At 31.2% G+C, this 14,497-nt stretch overlaps 2 protein-coding genes across 3 annotated transcripts in view; both read left to right on the forward strand.

Annotated features, from left to right (window-relative positions):
* LOC110994662 (nuclear migration protein nudC) overlaps nucleotides 1-9,380 on the forward strand; it is a 29,297-nt gene extending 19,917 nt beyond the window's left edge. For both annotated transcript variants that reach the window (XM_022261454.2, XM_022261455.2), the window contains exons 6-9: nucleotides 5,457-5,645; nucleotides 6,035-6,107; nucleotides 6,888-7,017; nucleotides 8,797-9,380. In XM_022261454.2, the coding sequence (XP_022117146.2) occupies nucleotides 5,457-5,645; nucleotides 6,035-6,107; nucleotides 6,888-7,017; nucleotides 8,797-8,848 (444 nt within the window). In that variant the 3' untranslated portion in view covers nucleotides 8,849-9,380. The remainder of the gene's footprint in view (nucleotides 1-5,456; nucleotides 5,646-6,034; nucleotides 6,108-6,887; nucleotides 7,018-8,796) is intronic.
* Nucleotides 9,381-9,855: 475 nt separating this feature from the next.
* On the forward strand, nucleotides 9,856-14,028 carry LOC110994677 (protein odr-4 homolog). Its single transcript, XM_022261472.2, has 7 exons — nucleotides 9,856-10,071; nucleotides 10,149-10,341; nucleotides 11,014-11,363; nucleotides 11,655-11,825; nucleotides 12,089-12,296; nucleotides 12,976-13,152; nucleotides 13,486-14,028. Exons 1-7 carry the CDS (start codon nucleotides 9,976-9,978, stop codon nucleotides 13,674-13,676), a joined length of 1,386 nt encoding a protein of 461 aa, XP_022117164.2. The 5' UTR covers nucleotides 9,856-9,975; the 3' UTR covers nucleotides 13,677-14,028.
* Nucleotides 14,029-14,497: the final 469 nt, after the last annotated feature.

Here is a 14,497-nt window from a genome sequence, read left to right on the forward strand (position 1 = left end):
TCTTAGTAATCATTAATCTATAGAGAGTTACGTATTACGATAAAACACACTTGTATGTATGTCTACAGGATGTCTTGTATCAGATATGAAAAAGATGACGGGATTGGAATTTTCTATAGATTAAGAAAACGCAAAGTGTGACGGTATAATAGCACCATACCAGTTCACAAGGTTCTTGAAAAGTATTAAGTCGGAATTGCTTAACACAGTCACACGCTCAAATCTAATTACCTGATGATTGTTCAGCAATCATGCGTCTCGGTATCTTTGGGCTTACTTCATCGTGTCTTTAATAACCTACTTTTTATATAATAGGCGGGCAAACGAGCCTGCGGGACGCCCAAAAAGGCAGTCGTTTAGGCCATAAACACCCATTTTTAGTGGGTGCGTTGCCGGCCTTTAAGCTTTCATTACCCTTATATTTGTAGGGTTAAAAGCTACTTTAAAGTTGTGACAGAATTATGTATCTGTTCAAAATTTCAAATTTTGTAAGCTAAACTACATATTGTGAAAGACGTTCTATAAGCGCCAAATAGTTAGTTTGTATTTATTTATTTTTAAGCGGCATTGTGCAATAAGGAAAAACATATGCTATATGAGATTTCTAGTGGATCAGTAATCAACGTCCTCGTTAAAACTAATTTAAATGAGAAGATTAAAGTTCAATGAGTAAATACTACTTGGAGCCGAAATCTCGCGTGTTTGGTTGTTTGTAGGTATGTAAATAAATATTCTAGTACGCTATTTAACCAGATTTTTTAGATTTATTCTATTTAATTGTGACAATCTATTTCATGTCTTTTGTAATAAGGCTTATTGGCTTTCATGTCAAATCTAATACGTTTTTTAAATACGAGGGCTAATACTTGACTCAGGGCTAATACGTGTTCCCATGGACACAATTTCAAATTCTGTATTACTACCGAATAATTCTTTTAGGATATTATTTTTAATTATAATTTAGTAAAATAATAATTAAGTCACACAAACTGATACGATGGAAGGTCATCGGAAAACCACTAGGCACCTAGGTCATAATTAACAGCACTTCCTTAATGTCCTATGTCCCCTGGTAGGGATAGAGGGCGTCCCCAATGAGGGCATCGTGTTCGGTTTGAGCTTCTTATTTCACCTCGCTCCAAACTCCAGCACGAAGCTAGATCATGTGAAAACTATATCGCAGTAGTGTCATAGACAATTTTAAATGTAGTCAAAATCTATTGATGAGTAAGCAAGCTTATCCGGTCAAACAGATGCTGTGATCATGTATCGTCCTTGCGAGGAATGCGAGGCCGGCACGCATCGGCTGCGTTTAGTGGCGCTCTCCTTGTAGAACAATTATTGTTTTTGTGCGATCGACAATCGGTTTTTTTATTATTTTAAATTATACGTTAATATATTAGTATTAAAAAATCGTATATATTGGTAATATGATATGGTAAACACGTTTTAACTATTAACAAGAACTTAGTTTATTTGTACTAAAGGGCTATTTAAGATGGCGGAAACAATGGGTATTTTTGGTCTTTAGAGGCAGAATGGCAACAGATTCCCTGTAAAGCTGTGAGTGCTTCATATTGTCTCTGAAAGGATAGATATTTTTATAATTTCTAAGAGTATTAGCGCACTTGAGATGTTGTCATTGGAGAATGGTAGAAAAGTCGTGCTAAGAGTGGATACCGTTTTGCTAAAGTTCTCTAGAACAATCTAGATAATTCGAGGAAAGTCTTCAAATACAGACAAACACTTAGTATTCTTCACATGACAATGACGTCTTCCTTTGACCTGGGCCTTGAGGCAACAACTGACGTTGGCGTGCTCCGCAGGAAATGAACGAAAAGTAATAACGTATCAGGTGATCTGGAATAACATATAACTTTTTTGATTCTTGGTATTTTTATCTTCATCATATAATAATTAACCAATCAGTCTAACACTAGCCCGACTCTCGACCATGAAGTCGGGAATTCAAACTCCGGCTCCAATACATTTTACTATTGACCAATAAATTTAATTAAATTTAAAAATAGGCCTTAACGTTTCATTCTACGAATCGCTTTGTTTGGAGCTATAGTGCGAAGACTTAACGAGATGTTAATTTGTCGTACAAGGCTTTGAACCTAATAAGAATGTAAATTAAACAGAAACGTTGCATATATTTATATAATTTTAATTCGTTAATGTGCAATACGATGATGAAATTGCTAAATCGCGGAAGTGACCTCCATACAAGAATTCCTATTGATACCTTGTTTTTTCAATGAACATTATTGACATCTTTGTATGACTTATATAAGGACCATAATGAAAATCAAGTGACGTTATGATAATGTTACATTAATAATAACACATGCAAATGTTGTCTATATGAAGTAATACTTAATACACGAGTTTGAGAATTAATAGTTATAATTAAAAAATAATTTGGTGAAGATATAAGCAAAGTAGCCAAACTTGGAATTACATTATCCATTATAGAAATTGAAGCCTTATAGACCTTCAAACCGCGCCCTTTTGGAAAGTACAAGAAACTCAACAGCGTCATTCGATTTCAAAAATAGAATAAAGAAAATGGAGTCTCAATATATGATTACTGGCCAGTTAACAAAAAAAAGTACCTACATCTGATGGGCTGTGAATAATCTGAAATAAATATCCTTTTAAATATGGAACAATGTAAACTCAATTTTTTTGTCATGTAGCTTGATTACTGTGTATGCAATAAAACTACGAGCACAATTAAATTTTTTATGTCTGATGTTGATATCATTAATAAAAGTTGATGAATGACCGGTTTTTAATGCTATTCGTGTTGTGGTTACCATGGCAACACCATGGAATGTGGACATCATGAATGCTTAGTGTTTCTTATAATCGAGTAGAATAAAATTCAAATTAAAAATTATAGCGTATGTTGCAATTTTGTATGTACAGAGAACAAAGTTCAAACGCAAGATAATATAAAACATATGACTGGCTCTCAAATACGTTACATTGTTCTACTGAAATTCAAGCTACCAAGCACAGAAGGCTTCCCCTTTGATTTTTTTAAAAAGTCTGTTTCTATACATGGAAACAACCTTTATGTACATTATTTTGTAATAAATGTCAAGAGTGTGATTACAAAAATTTAAAGTATTAACGTCATGAATAATACAAGAAAACAAGATTGAATAAACTACGTAATATTTTAAATACCAGGATTCAGGTTTTGTAAAAAAGTATGTTATTGACCTCAGTAATCTATGAATTCTTTAGGAATTAGAAATAAAAAAAACTTTAGATTTATTTCAAACAATTCGTGATAAAGCGACAGGTCATGGAGTAATTTATTGGTCTTAAAAAAGCTATTAATTATGTAGATATACCCCCTGCCCCATGGAGAAATATTGGCCTAGTGGCTTCAGCATCCAACTCTCATACTTGAGGTCATAGGTTCGCATCCCGGCTGTACACCAATGGACTTTCTGAAGAAATTGAAGGAAAACATCGTAAGGAAACCGAAGTGTCATGGTCCAAAAGAGTCGACGCCGTATGACAAGCACTGGAGGCTGATCACCTAAGTACTTGCATATTATTAAAAATGATCATGAAAAGGATTTAGAAATCTGAGGCCCAGATCTAAAGAGGTTGTAGAGCCGCCAACTTTTTATACCCATGCCCCAATTGGCTGTTCAATTTTTCCTTTGTTCCATGTACCCTTGGCTGCTATTTTTATTGATTGCCTTCATCAAATAGTGGAAAGTACATGTTCGAAAGTGTAGCAATCTGTTTATAGGAAGAATATGCTCTTAAGTTATCTTTAAGTAATTGTAGCGACCTTTTAAAATGTGATGTTAAGTAACTCCCAGCTTTAATGCAAATTATTATATCCGTCTACGTATGTTGTGCAAGTAATGATATTTATATCCTGTTGTGAATTATGTTTTTACTGAAATATATTTTATAATATTTTTTTAATTTTAACGAAAGTAATAAAGTAAGTTAATTATTTATCTTAACTTTTCAAGGTGATAAGTTATAGAATGTAAAGGAGTATCTCATATCCTTACGACATTGTGGTAAACTGTGGAAAGTTTAGTACATTATACTGGTCTGTACTAGGTATAACAAATCAAATATAATCGAAGCGGCCTCGCAAAAATTGTATCAAAAAAAATTATGAAAAAAAGTAAAACAGTAACTAAGTAAATTCTAAGTTGCACATAGTATTGTCTTTTATTAACATAGCTTTTACACATTTAAAGAAAACACTTTTTGAAACGGATTGAAGCTATGTATTAGTATTTAAACTTATAATTATTTTACATAATATTAATTTTTTTAACGTTTCGCGTGATTTACAGCGTGACCACGCATGCTGTACGTATGTTAAAAAGTGTTTTCTTTAAGTTCTAAGTGTCAAAACCAAGTTAGCTGTTGTCTAGAAAGTTTTTCCTTTAGTTTCGAATTACCAAGAATTAAAATTATTATTCTACTGTTGGCGTATTCATTTTCCCGTATCATAAATCTATACTCATTATCAATTTTATATGAACGTGAGATTCATTTATTCTTTTTTAATACAGTAACGCAAGAAGGCTTGATCTTGCTTTAAACCTTCACTGTTTTAAAGCGAGATTGACACAACATTACTTGGCACTTTTACCTTTTGAAAACAAAATAATACCTAATGGCGATTCGCGATAATACAACGTACATGGTTCATAAAAGAAAAATAAAAAGGAAACGGTTCAAAAAATAGGTTAAATAATGTCATTATTGTAATTAAGTTTATTTATGGAAGAGCTGGGAACCCTGACACAGGTATTTTTTACTTAAAAGGGTTTCCAAATCTTACACTTTGAAAAGAAAATGTACTTAAAATGAATAAAGACTTTTTATTATTATTATACATGTTATAACATTTTCATGCAAATAAATTATCAGTATTTGTTATCATGGTTACCATTTTGTTGGAAAGAACGCAACGGTTTAATGAGCTAACCAGAACTTCAAAACAAATATTAATAAAACGTACGTTATGACTTGACTAAACTATTTGGGTATAATGTCAATAACAATCATAGGTTCGACAATATATAAATTTAATTTTTTTTTATTGAACCAAACGCAAACGGCAAATGCAAACTGCAAACGGGCAGGAGGCTCACCTGATGTTAAGTGATACCGCCGCCCATGGACACTCTCAATGCCAGAGGGCTCGCGGGTTTTAATTTTTAGTTCTTGTCAATTTTTTTTAATGTTCCTAGTTTCAGAATCACATAGATTTTATTTTATAATTAAGAAACGACGCTGTGGACCATAAAGCGACCATGATCATTCTTTTCAGAGTAAAATTATTAAAAAGATATTTCGTAATTAATTACGATTTCTTAAACTTTTTTCTTTTATTAGGTTTAAGAATTGTTTAACAGCTCCTGTGGATTTTCTTTGAATGAATATTTTTGCTTCAGTTACGCGTTCCATTACGTCAAGTGCTGCGTCCACGGGATTTGACCGTTGTGATTAGCAAACGTCACCTCAAAGTGGGCATTAAGGGCCAGCCGCCTATTATTGATGGCGATCTGGATGCCGATGTGAAGGTTGAGGAATCCACGTGGGTGCTTCAAGATGGCAGGTCTTTGTTGGTTAATTTGGAGAAGGTATGTCTATTAGTTTGATATAGGTTAAACGGAAAGTTAAGGAATTGGTTTTTAAAAGGATATAGACTCTTTAATCAACCTCATTTTTTTTGATCTAATTAATTTTTTTATTATATTTTTTAAATACCACTGTGATACTGTTAGTAGTGATTTTGATTAGGGTTGTATCTACATTTAAACAATACTTACAATTTCAATTAAAATCAAATAAATATGGTTTCATTATACATAATAATAAATCATTGTAAAATTATTATTATTATGTACAAGTTTATCAGGTTATCAAAAAACAATAAATACAGCTTAAACAGTAAAAAACTTTATATCCTAGTTTTCTAAATTATAATATAATAGGATTGTGCCAGTTTATTTAAGTAATTATTTTCCAGGTTAACAAAATGAACTGGTGGGGTCGTCTTGTGTCCACGGATCCCGAAATATCGACTAAAAAAATTAATCCAGGTTTGTTTAATATTTAATTTCAAAATACAAAGTTTAATTTATTAGTAGGTGCTAAGATTCAGGGATAACATTTAGCTCGAACTGTGTATTGACAGTCAAAATCTGTTATAAAGAATTTATGATAGTCAAATGAAATTTGGATTCTGAACAATATAACCTCTGCATATAACGGTATGTTGTAAACATTATCGTCGTAAACGGTTTGGACTGAAATTTGTAATAAGGTTTAAGTATTGACTCTGAATTAACCTGCTAGTTGTTTCCTTGCACCGTGTCAGTTAACTTAATTGGCGTTTATTTCGATGCCGGGTGTGGTAAAATATAGGTTTAGGCAGGCCCATAGAAGGCTGATCAAAGGTGAATGAAGTGATATTGTATAATTATAGAATGCTTTTTATCCTCTGTTAAATTATATATACTATCTTATTGGTGTGTATAATTTAAATATAACATTTGTGGAAAGTGGATCTATATCATAAATTGTCGATTTAAGTGAAAGTTCATTAAAGGGATTATAAAACTTAAAGTATGTGACAGAATGTCCAATACGACATTAATTTGGAATGTTTTCATTGTAGGGCGTAGAAGAGAAATTGCATAAAACTAGCTAGAATTTGCAAATAAATAAAGCTCAGTGTGCTTAAGTAAAGAATATTATAAAACACAGATTTAGTATATAACTTTGGTTAGAAAATTTGTTGTCAGGTGAAAATACGGTAACCATGGTAACAAAATCGCAATCCACGTTTTATTATATTAACGATGTTTTTTTATTAACAGAACCATCGAAGCTGTCTGACTTGGATGGTGAGACCAGAGGTCTAGTTGAGAAGATGATGTACGATCAAAGGCAAAAGGAGATGGGTTTGCCAACCAGCGATGAACAGAAGAAGCAAGACGTACTTAAGAAGTAGGTGCTTTCATTTAATATATTCTATTGTTAGGTCTCCCATGTTGTGGTCACCTAGTTAAGGACTGTGTGGGAAAAAATATATATAAAGAAAGAAAGAAAGAAAGAAATATAACTAATCATTTATTGCGAGCTGTGTTGGCCTAATGCCTTCAGCGTGCGCCAATTGCGCATATAGAAAGAGAGTTTTCTTTCTATATCTGCAATTAACATTCGCTCGGACGGTGAATGAAAAACGTCGTGAGGAAACCGGCTTGCCCTTGGACCCAAAAAATTGACGGCGTGTGGTCAGGCACATGGGCCTGATCTACTTGTCTATTACATTGGCAAATTATCATGAAACGGATAAAAAAATTTGAGGCGCTAATATATTACAATGCACGGAGTTAAATTAAACTTAGCCAGGAATAGACTGCTGTCGAAGTTAGACATGGGGAGAAAAAAAAAATCTATTAATGACTATTTGCGTGATGCAACATAATTTATATTAATTTGAATACGTACTCATATATTTGAATAATGTGATGATGTAGTGTTTAAAAAAATATTCTTATATTCTTGCAAATACATTATTAATATTACATCATATAACAATAAACACAAACATAGCGTTTGTTTTTCACAATAAGAAATAAAATAAAGATATTCAGCATATGAAAAACTCTTGGTTGCAAATTAATTAAATACCTACTGTTAAAAGTGCCGGAAATCCGAATAATACATTTAATACAAATTATATTAATTCAGTTAATGACATTCCTTTTACAGCGGATTAAATTTTATTTCGGCTTCTATAAATTATTAAACGCGATTTAATTTTAAGGGCTCTTATTATTACTCCATCAAACAATTACATTTATTTTTATAATAGATTTATAATATATAAGTCTGAGAATTATTATAATCTGTAGTACAAATTAAGTTGTATGGAATAAATGTAATATATTTTGGTGATCTCATTGCCGAGATCAGAAGTAAAAGGTTGACTGAAGAATGGCGCAATATTCAGCGGATATAGGCGTTCCTGGTTATATTTCTCCTTGATATATTTTCCGTATACGCTTTATACAAACATTTAGTTTTACAGTATAAACTCAGAGTTCATTAATCGATTTAGTAACACTGAGTTATGTTCACTGTCCTTAGTTTCCTTAAAACATAAGTTACATAATCAGTCGATAAAGATAATTTGGTATACGATTGGAGGAGCCCGGTTTATGTACGAAAATAATATTTAGGGAAAGATTTAGAGTCGAAGCACAAGGTGAAGACTCGTGTAACTACCAATATTCATTTGACCTACGAAAGTCATACTTAGCGCCTACCGTCTTATCATACATACGGAATGTATGACTCACTCCAGCCTCACAATTGGGCTAACACATTTCTGTAATTGCTTTATTAATTTATTTTTTCATAGTTGCCCGTAGTTAATGATCCAGAAAGTCTGAGGCAATGTAATAATATTATTCAAAAACAGTGTTGGTCTAGAGGCATAAGCATGCATGCGACTTTCAGTAATATCGAAGGTTCTATCACCGGCTATGCTCATATAGGCACAAATCCAAAAATCAACGGCATGTGTCTGACAGGACGAAAATACTATGAAATAAAAATTAACGAAAAACGTAATCTGTGAACATTTTGTAGTTGGAACGCCACTGAATTATAATCATTTTAGTAGGATTTAATATGACAAGAGTTTAAATATTTCATTTATTTGTTGTATGCCTGTGGTTTAACAGACGAGAAATTTTATAATCTTTACTTTTTTTACAGATTCATGGAACAACACCCCGAAATGGATTTCTCGAAGTGCAAATTTAATTAATCATGAATTAAAATATTAACCGTTACATTTCAGTTGAACTAAAGTAACCATTGTCTATATAGTCTATGACGTTTCACATTTTTGACAGTGCTCGGGAAAATTATTATGTGACTTGACATTTTGGTTAACGAACCTAACGGGGGCAATTTTATATCACAGAGTGCGAACTAAATTTCCCATTTGACAATTAATTTTCATAGGTGGAATATTTGTTAGTACTCTAACTCATCTATACTTTTTTTAATAATTTTATGGCCTGGTAACGAGACCTTTAAGCCAAGTCTTATTTTCGGTATCTAACTTATCTATTAATCTTAGCCATAGACATATACAATTCAATTGTCTGTCAGGCAATTTCTCAATATGTAATTAAGTTAATGTAAAAGGCCAACCTTCAGTTTTCGATTACTGACCTTATTAATTTTTGTATTACTAGTCGTTTGTAATGTATAATTATTGCATAGAATCACGACTAGTTTGATCGCAAAGGATTATAACTCAGTTAAGCTGTCAGAAATAAAGTGTTTTTTTTTTAATTAAAGGCTTTTATTTCAATTTAATTCCAAATATCCTAAACGTTTACTAGCACGATAATATAAAGTGAATTAAAACTATTTAAATTTGTTAATAAATACGTCAGACATACCTTAGACAAAAGAAATAATTGCGATTTAAGTAATATAATAGTTGCATTGAAAAAATATACATACATCATTATACAAATTTCTAAATCTTCAAAACTTTGTAATGTGATTCGAAACAATATATTATTGCTTGCTGAAAAGTTGTTCAAGTTAATGAATGATGAATAAGAGAGGTCTGTCTGAATTTGGAGCTTTCAAAATTTATGTTAACTTGTATTTTTACTTATTGTCAAATAATAAAATATTCTTTGATATTTGGACTCGTTATTTAATTAGGAATTTAAGTCACCTGTGGTAATAGCTGTGTTTCTGAAAAACTACACATTAGTCTGTGCTTAACATTACTTTTTAGTCTGTGGTGACAAGTATTCATAATTTACAAAATAAGTTGCATTTTATCTTAGTTTGATTTGTAACTTTTGAATACGTAAAAGTATTCGAAAGAAATAAAACATTGTCTCCATATAGTTTAAACTAATAAATATGGTTAGGACCGTGTATTCTCCTGAATATTGCCTTCAATATTTAGAACAGTATGCTGCTAAAGAAGTTTATGTAATTGGCTTAATTCTGGGCCAAGTAAGTATATTTATAAGCTTAAGCGCTAAAGAACTTTTTAACTATATTAAGTTTCGTTATTCATACAATTTCCTTAGGTGACAGAGTCACGAGAAAACGTAATACATTTGGCTCGTACGCCTGATGAAAAAAATGATGCATCGTCCGAAGCAAGCTACGCTTCAGAAAAGCCGGAAACAATGCGTACTTTATTAGATATCTCAGAGACGTGGGTTGCTGATCATGCCAAACATGTTACCCGTATGTTACCTGGCGGAGTTTTTGTACTGGGTTTGTATCAGAAAGACTAGTCTTTATATTATTTTTATACCCTGATTAGGGAACAAAGGGCTAAAACAAATGTAAATAATTCAAGAAAATATAACATTGTACCATGTGATTTATGCATTATGTTTGTTATTTTATCTTGTGTTTTGAACACTAGTTTTTGATCTCAATAACTAAAAACAACATGTATAGTTTCATAATAAACTATACTCCCTGCCATTAATTTTATTCAAAATTTTCAACTATCTAAGTGGATTAATATACAATGGAATTTCTATAACTCAAACCTATATAATTAGAAAAAAATGGCTGCCTCAGCTGAACTTCTAAATATGCCGAATCTCAAATTATTTGGAGTGTATCTCTAACAAAAAGTTATTGTCCTACAAAATATTGATAATACTTATTATTAATGTATAACTGGAATCCAAAAAGGAGACTCCATAAGTTGTAGTTGGTAAAATATAATAATGTCTTGATTTGAATTCCCTGAAATTATTGCAGTAAAATTAAAAATACATGTTAGCCTTTGGGGCTACTTTATTTATATGCAATTAGTGAAAACATGTTAAATAAATTTTTTATCTTTTGACATTTGATTTATAGAGATTCTAATGTATATGTAAATTACTCTTAAACTTATTGAAATATGGACAATGTTATTTTTCATTACAGGCATTTTTATTACCAGTGATGAAGATATTTTTGAAGACCCTAATTACTTCAGCAAAGTGAAGTCCGTTTTGAATTATACACATAAAGCTCTCAATAGCAATCAATATATGTATGGTAACGTTCCTAATTCCAATGAAAAGTTGATTCTTCATATGTCCACAAGTACAAAAGTATTAACTTGCAAGAGCATTGAGGTTGATGTGGGCAATAAAATGTCCATAAAGCCTGTTGAATGGAAGTTCCTACCAAAACCACAGCAATGGCAAAGACTTGACTGCTATTATGAATTTGACGAGGTTTACCCTGTTTTAGTGAAGAACAGTGGAATATCTGTTAAACATCAATTTCAGGTAAACACTGATTTAGTAAATCTATCTTACAATGGGTAGTATTGTAAGTCCAATCAAAGAAGCCACTTGTAAAGCACTATGGTTGTGAATTGTAAAACTGTAAATGTGGGCACAAAATGTCAGCCCTATTGCTAACAAATATGTTATATGAATACTTATTACAATTTATTCAATATTTCAAATACCATTTCAGTAAAAAGTTATATTAATTAAAACCATAAACACATTCAAAAAATGTAATATTTCAAAGAGGTATATTTTTGTGACCTGTATCATTAACCCCTATTTTAGCAAATACTGGAGTCTGCCCATAAAACAATTGAATTGTGTGTTATGTTCATTGATGGAGAGTTGAAAGAACCATCAGAACCTTTAGAACAAGTCTTTAAGAAGAGGAAGATTATTATAAAAAGAGCTTCAGATAATCCTAAATCTATACAAGTGTCTTTGTTTGTACCTTATGTAAGTATGCTTATGTTACTCTGGTGTTTAAGTTGTCCATAATTGTTTAATAACCCAACAAAATTAAGCTTCCTCAGCTGCTTGTACATGCTTAATACTAAAACATCTATAGCAGGTGAGATTCTAAAAAGCCACATATTATAGCTATTTTATATTATATAAAGTATATTTGCCAAATAATGCTGTCTGAAATTCCAATGTTTTCATTCAACAATTATAGAAACTGTATATATTGAGATGATATTGATAAATTTTTTTTTCAGGAAAATACCTTTCCTGAAACAGTGCAATATTCAGAGTGTGATGGCCATATTCACTTTAGTGGTGTGGTTGCATCCAGTATATTTATGTATCCTAAAGCTACAATCAAAGAAGCTGCGGAGGCTGTTAAACAAGATATAATAAGGTCACTAGCATCCCGATTCACTATGCACTGTGATGCATTGATTGATGACAATTTACTACCCGAAGGTAAATTTCAACTTTTAGACTTTGCTACAATTTTAAATAATTAGAACAGGCATATAGTATGTTAAAAAATATTTTTTTCAATCATCTTTACTAAACATACTTTTTAGCATTCAAGAAAAATATTTTTCATTGGCCGTAACTTTTCTTTAAATGAAATTTAAATTATTTTCAACTCTTGTACATGTTCTTGTACAAGATTGATCAGTGTTTGCCTAGACATTTACAATTATCGACTAAGGATATACATAATTCAAGTTCTGGCTGTGCAATGGAATATTTATTCATATCCGTCTTTCTATTGATACTTTTTATACTTCCTTGTATGTTGTAGGTAAATATTGTATGGCAATTTTTAAATTTATTTAAGTATAATTGTTTTAACTTGTTTTTCGGGTGTAATACATTTATTTATTTATTTCCAGTAAATTTTCCTATCTTAACAGTTACAACTAATGCGATAGAATTCCATTATATTACCCACACTAACTAACCTACATACAAACATTAAAAAATTTAACTTAAATTCCTAAATCTTATAACTAACAATATAGCAAGCAACTCTTGTGAACTCAGCATGCCGTATTACACCCAAAAAACAAGTACACTATTCAAATTATCATTAAAACAGATGCTATCTGAGGTCAACTACATATATCATTTAGAAATATATATTTTCTAGAAAAAATATGCTTCAACGAGCCACCCCGTCGCGTATTAGTACCGGTGGGGACTTCTTACTTCTGTGATTATCTGTTTCCTGGGGAGGCACCGGCTGAAGCATTGGTATCTGTCAAAGAACTACTAGACTTGCAGATAACAGAGGCAGATGTTGTTTGTGATCTTGAAACTCCAGCAGGTAAATTTATATATTTTCAACATTGTACAGTTACTTGCAACAAAGATGTTTGCAAAGTATTTTCATATTTCAACTCATGGTACTAAATTTTTTCAAATTGAAAGAAGAAATTGATTTATTAAAGCCTAAAGTTAATGTCATATTGTCTATCCCAAGTAAATTGATTTTATAATAATAGTAAAAGAAATGAAAAATTTCGCTGGATTGAACTCTTAACAAATATGTATGCAATCTACTTAGTTTTTCAACTTCGCCGATAGATGGCGCTGTTCTTGACACATTGTTTTGAAAAGGTGTGTATTCTAATAGATTAAGGTTTGTTTATATTTTCAGATACCTCAGAATTTGACGCTTTAGATCGTGATGCCAGTAGCGAAGAGCTTCTGGCCACTCCCCAAGAAGCCAGCCAATTCATGTATATAACAGGAATTTGCTTTGCCATGTTTGTTTTAATTGTGTCAATATTCATACATTACTATGATGGAATTGTCACATGCTTAAGTAATTTCTTTTCTAAATCCTAAATTCCAATCACATTTTTATTCAACTTGTTAAAGGAGGAATCGATAGTCAGAAATAATCTTCAACAATATTACTATAATTTCCCCAGTATTTTTACATGTGTGTCGGGAAATATACGTAAATATTACTCATTTTTTTATTATCTACACTAAATATTATCGATTTCTCTGGGATTGAGTAAATCCAGGTTGTTTGACTATGTTTATAAAATAAGACTTATTTTCTAGCTAGTAGATTTTATTTCATAGACTTCTCTTTTTTATATGATTAATAAGTATGGATTGTGTTTTATTGTGTACCTGTATTGTAGTGAAAGACTTATGCTCTGTAATATGAATAAAGTATTTTTATATAAATATCGGTGTATTGGTTTTACTGTCATAAATAAAATAATTATATATATGTATATATATATATATACTGAGTATACACTTAAAATAGCAATGTTAGCCCTGTTACGCCAGCTGTAGCGTACCAGGTATAGACACTGTTCAATTCTTTTTTATGTAGAATTTATATTTTTAAATTAAAAAATAAGTCCTGGAAAAAAATATTTTTATTACATGTAGAATAGTGACATCTGTTTCCTACTGTAACTGCTTTATTGATCTAAGATTTGCTAACAATGTTTATACTATTGCTACATTACTAGATGGCAGGAATATTAAAATCAACTATAAAGTTCGACGAAGTTCAAAAGTACGATCGGGCGTTCACTTTTCGTTATGAATATCTTGTTTATATGTCCCTTGTATTTAAATTAATGCATTACATAATTGAAAAAATAGTTAATTTATATAACTAGCTTACTTCGGTCTGTCTT

Source organism: Pieris rapae, chromosome 12 (genome assembly GCF_905147795.1).
Source record: "Pieris rapae chromosome 12, ilPieRapa1.1, whole genome shotgun sequence".
NCBI lineage: Eukaryota > Metazoa > Arthropoda > Insecta > Lepidoptera > Pieridae > Pieris > Pieris rapae.